General features: G+C 39.2%; 1 protein-coding gene across 1 annotated transcript in view; it reads left to right on the forward strand.

Annotated features, from left to right (window-relative positions):
* Positions 1 to 5,775, forward strand: part of SMU1 (smu-1 suppressor of mec-8 and unc-52 homolog (C. elegans)) — a 38,688-nt gene that overhangs the window by 6,139 nt on the left and 26,774 nt on the right. Inside the window, exon 3 of the mRNA XM_011962211.1 lies at positions 4,985 to 5,140. Within this exon, the coding sequence (XP_011817601.1) occupies positions 4,985 to 5,140 (156 nt within the window). The remainder of the gene's footprint in view (positions 1 to 4,984; positions 5,141 to 5,775) is intronic.

Raw genomic sequence — 5,775 nt, forward strand, 5'->3', positions numbered from 1 at the left:
AAAAAAAAAAAAAGAAAATTTTTGGGGGTATATAGGTATATATACCTATACATAGTAGGTATATATATTTATGGGGTACATAAGATATTTTGATATAGGCATGCAGTGCATGATGAGGGTAAATGGAGTATCCGTCACCTCAAGCGTTTATCCCTTGTCTTACAAACAATTCAATTCTTTCAGTTATTTTAAAATGTATAATTATTATTGACTATAGTCACCCTGTTGTGCTATCAAATGCTGTTTCTTATTTATTCTTTGTATTTTTTGTATCTATTAACCATCCCTACTTTCCTTCTTACCCCGCCACCTCCACCCTTCTCAGCCTCTGATAACCATATATCTCTATCTCCATGTTTTAATTTTTAGTTCCTGCAAATAAATGAGAACATGCAAAGTTTGTCTTTCTGTGCCTGGCTTATTTCACTTACCATAATGAGCTCTGGTTATATCCATGTTGTTGCAAATGATAGGATCTCATTCTTTTATATGGCTAGTGGTACTCTATTGTATACATGTACCACATTTTCTTTATTTATCTATTAATGGTTGCTTCCAAATCTTGGCTATTGTGAACATTGATGTAATAAACATGGGAGTGCAGATATCTCTTTGATACACTGATTTCCTTTTGGGTGTGTACCTAGCAGTGGGATTGCTGGATCATATGGTACCTCCATGTTTAGTTTTTTGAGGAATCTCCAAACTATTCTCCATAGTAGTTGTACTAATTTACTTTCCCACTAATAGTGTATGAGGGTTCCTTTCTCTCCACTTACTCACCAGCATTTGTTCTTTCCTGCCTTTTTGTATAAAAGCCATTTTAACTGGAGTGAGATGGTATCTCATTATAGTTTGATTTGCATTTCTCTAATGATCAGTTGTGTTGAGCACCTTTAAATAAACCTGTTTGCCTTGTGTATGTCTTTTTGTTTTTGAGAAACGTCTTTTCAGGTCTTTCACCCATTTTTAACATCGGATTATCACATTTTTTTCCTATAGAGTTGTTTGAGCTCCTTATATATTCTGGGTTTTTTTTTGTTTTTTGTTTTTTTTGACAGAGCTCTGTTACCCAGGCTGGAATCCAGTGGCATGATCTCGGCTCACTGCAGCCTCTGCTTTCTGGGTTCAAGTAATTCTCGTGCCTCAGCCACCAAGTAGCTGGGATTACTGATTTGTGCCACCACACTCAGCTAATTTTTGAATTTTCAGTAGAGATGCGGTTTCGCCATGTTGCCCAGGTTGATCTTGAACTCTTGGCCTCAAGCGATTCACCTGCCTCAGCCTCCCAAAGTGCTGGGATGATAGTCATGAGCCACCACACTTGGCCCTGTGTTCTGGTTATTTATTTATTTATTTATTTATTTATTTATTTATTTATTTATTTATTTATTTTTCTGAGACGGAGTCTTACTGTTGTCGCCCCGGCTAGAGTGCAATAGCATGATCTTAGCTCACTGCAACTTCCGCCTCCTGGGTTCCAGGAATTCTCCTGCCTCAGCCTCCCGAGTAGCAGAGATTACAGGCACCCACCACTACGGCCCGGCTAGTTTTTCTATTTTTAGTAGAGATGGGATTTCACCATGTTGGCCAGGCTGGTCACGAACTCCTGACCTCAGGTGATCTGCCCGCCTCAGTCCCCCAAAGTGCTGGGATTACGGGCATGAGCCACCCCGCCCGGCCGTATTCTGGTTACTAGTTTGCAAGTATTTTCTCAGGAGGAATAAGAACTTAATAGGCACTGGATAATGGAATGTCAAAGTAAACTTAAAATGAGGATAAAGGAAAGGAGTTTAGATCACCAGGACAGGATTTAACTTAGAGGTGGTGAAGCACTTCTGTGCTGGGAGCCATTTAAGAAATTACTAAAGAATATAAAATTCTTGGTTCTGCAAATTTTTGAAAACCTGGAAAAACAACTCGGTTTAATGTGGTTTACTTGGACTCTTTTCAGAAAAATAGCAGTGTGTCCTTTGGCCAGAAACTCAATGAAAAAATAACAATAGTATGGATTGGCTGACCTCAGTTTTCTCCCAACTCATACTTTTGAAATGCAAGTGGACAGAATTGGGAAGTCATTTTCAAAAACTAAATTAGTTTAATCCCCTCTTTAACTGGGTAATTTCTTTTCACATTTTCCTCTGTGTATGCTTTTGCTTGTTTGTTTTAAATAAGCACACTCATATCTTATTGTTGCTTCTTGGAAATGATGCTACATCCTCTCCTGTTTCAGGCATACCCAGATGGAAGTAGCAAAGAAAAGAGAAGAGCAGCAATTGCCCAGGCCTTAGCTGGTGAAGTCAGTGTGGTGCCTCCATCTCGTCTCATGGCATTGCTGGGACAGGTAATTCAATTCCTTTAGAGGCCAGGTGTGGTGGTTCACACCTGTCATCCTTGCACTTTGGGAGGCTGAGGCAGGAGAATCACTTGAGCCTAGAAGTTGGAGACCAGCCTAAGCAACATTGTGAGACCTTGTCTCTACAAAAAGTAAAAAAATTAGCGGGGTATGGTGGTGTGTGCCTGTGGTCTCAATTACTTGGGAGGCTGAGGTGGGAGGATCACTGGAGCCTAGAATGTTGAGATGACCGTGAGCTATGATCATGCCATTGTACTCCAGCTTGGGCAATAATAGAGTGAGAACCTGTCTCCAAAAATAAAAATAAATTTAAAAAGTGAACTGGTACAATTTCCTTTGTATAAACTATGTCTTTGCTGAAGAAATTGTACACCCTAAGAATTGGTGACTACCTACAGAGTTGCTTCTACCAATAACTGTGCTGGTCCACTCTCCTTTCCTGGGAGAGGCAATATAGGTTAGTGGTTAAGAACAAGCTCTGGAGTCAGTTAGAATTAGGGTTACCATAGAATTTATCATCCTGTCTGGGATAGTGTTGAGAGTACTATTGATCACTATGCCAGAACACCAAGTGCAAACAGTAACTGTCCTGGAAAAATTGGATCAAATGCCCACCCTAGTTAGAATCCAGGCTTTCTCATTTACCAGCTATATAGTCTTGGCAAATTACTTTACTTTTCTGATCCCATTTACTCATCATAGTATTGATGAGTAAGGATTAAGAGAAATAATGTTCTTAAACACTTTATACAGTTCCTGGCACCTTGTAAATAGTAAATGGTAGCTACTGGTGATGATTTTTTAAAAAATTACTAATAGTGTTGCCAGCATTGTCATTATTATCAAGCTACCTAGAGTAATAGATCTTTTATAAATAACAAAGGGCACAAGTAATTAATAGGGATGTTAATAACCTTTTTGCACTAAATCTGCATTTAGAAAAGGATCAAAAAGCTATTTGTTGCAGGCTTGCAGTGATTCTGAGATTTAAAAGTAAGCTGTTTTTAATTTTTTAATCAAACTAATAGCTGTGCATCGTTTAAGTAGTACTTCAGGGCTTACAGGGAAAAACAGTCCCATGTGCTTCCCTTCTCCACCTCTGGTTCTTAACTTTCCTATTACCTCCATAGCTGAATACCATGTTTATACTGTTATTACCTGATTTTTTTTTTTTTTTTTTTTTTTTAGTCATTAGCAACTAACTTTCTTCACTGAAAAATGATTTGTCTCATACCCACTCTCCTCAATACACACTTATTCTTCTTCCGGATTTTCAGTAGGGTTGTATCACAACTTCTGGTTCGATCTGTATTCAGTGTTTACATAGTTATTTTTATATAGATATTGTTCACAGCTAAAAAATAATTACGTGTAATTTCTTACATAAATTTTTATGATTTGCAATAATTATTGCTTTATTTTTTCTTTTGCCTAGTTTTCTATGCACTTCTGCTAGTCCAGCCTGAGTATTTCTGGTAGAACCCTCAAAAGTCCTTTTTTTTTCCCCTTGCTGATATCTTTCCTGAGGCCCTTCTCTTTTTGTTCTCATCAGGACTAGTTCTCTTGTATTGCTGCACAGTTACTGTACCAGGACTTCTCTCATCTTCATACCGGGAATTTTGGGCCTCTTTTTTTTTGTAGGCCTTATTTATAGATTCGTCATTTTTCTTTCTTCCATAGTTAGACCTCTTTTTTTTTTTTTGAGACAGGGTCTTACTCTGTCACCAGAGTAAGTGCAGTGGCACGATCTCGGCTCACTGCAACCTCCGCCTCCCAGGTTCAAGCAATTCTCCTGCCTCAGCCTCCTGAGTAGCTGGGATTACAGGCGTGCACCACCACACCCGGCTAATTTTTGTATTTAGTAGAGACGGGGTTTCACCACATTGGCCAGGCTGGTCTCCAACTCCTGACCTCAGTAATCTACCTGCCTCGGTCTCCCAAATGCTGGGATTACAGGTGTGAACTGCCATGTCTGGGCAGTTTGTTTCTTTATAATCCATATGAGTTCAGTAATTCCCATAGAAAATTTTGGTAACTGGAGAAAGGTTTCTCTGGAGCCCATGGGGATATTCCCATTTTTAGCTTTCTTTGGCATCTACATTCTGAGCAAGAAGCTTGAGAGGAGGGGAGATTGGTAGATAAAAATGAATAGAGTTTGAAGGATTGAAATTATTAATTTTTTGAGACAGAGTGCAGTAGCGTGAGCTTGGCTCACTGCAACCTCTGCCTCTTGGGTTCAAGCAATTCTCCTGCCTCAGCCTCCCAAGTAGCTGGGATTAGAGGCACATACCACCACACCCAGCTCATTTTTTTGTATTTTTAGTAGAGAGTGGGTTTCACCACGTTGGCCAGACTGATTTCGATCTCCTGACCTCAAGTGATCCACCCATCTTGGCCTCCCAAAGTGCTAGGATTACAGGCATGAGCCACCACGCCCGGCCGAAGTTACTATTTATAATTACTTCAGTTGTCCACCTGAAATTGCTAGTGAAAAGGGAAAGGGGCACTTCCTGGTATTGGAAATCACTTTGACAGGCCATATCTGTGTTAGATATTTTACTGAAAAATATTAATAAGAGAATGTGTTGAAACATCTGTTTTTGTTTTTTTTTTTTTTAAATTGTTCAGGTTGTTCTGGAATTGATAGAGCTCCGTGAATTGGGTGCTGCCAGGTCACTTTTGAGACAGACTGATCCCATGATCATGTTAAAACAAACACAGCCAGAGCGATATATTCATCTGGAGAACCTTTTGGCTAGGTCTTACTTTGATCCTCGTGAGGTATGACTGTGGTAATGTAAAGGAACTTTTTGTCAACTTTGGAAATATAACATCTGTTTTTTAAATTATTTTATTGGATACTTTTTGTGATTTTGATTTAATTTTTGAGAATGATGCTTCTCTGTTTATATATGTTGGTTGAAATTTGCATATGTTAAAAAAAGAATAATTTTGTTCAGTTTTCTGATTATTTGAGAGTCTTCTACACACCTCATTTTAGAGGATTGTGTGTTGGTTACTACAGAAAATTTTATTCTGATGTCATTTCCACATTAGCCCTCCCTGAAGTGCTGCCTGATTGCTAGTATGTTCACTGATCATTTGTGTGTCTTGCCCCTAACAAATGCAGTTTCATTCTAGCCTTTTTAGTCCCTAGAAGCTTGTGCTTTTGCTTCTTAGCTGATTATGCTTACTGGTAGAGCATGATGATAGATAGTCTTTTATTCTTCCAAAACCATATTGTCTGTATAGTTTCATTCTTCCTGCCTACCCCCCCAGCCTTTCACTAGAGGTTTGTCAAAATAGGAGGAAAAAGGATTAAAAAATTTTTTGGGGCTGGGCGCGGTGGCTCAAGCCTGTAATCCCAGCACTTTGGGAGGCCGAGACGGGCGGATCACGAGGTCAGGAGATCGAGACCA

Source organism: Colobus angolensis, unplaced genomic scaffold (genome assembly GCF_000951035.1).
Source record: "Colobus angolensis palliatus isolate OR3802 unplaced genomic scaffold, Cang.pa_1.0 Scaffold581, whole genome shotgun sequence".
Lineage (NCBI taxonomy): Eukaryota > Metazoa > Chordata > Mammalia > Primates > Cercopithecidae > Colobus > Colobus angolensis.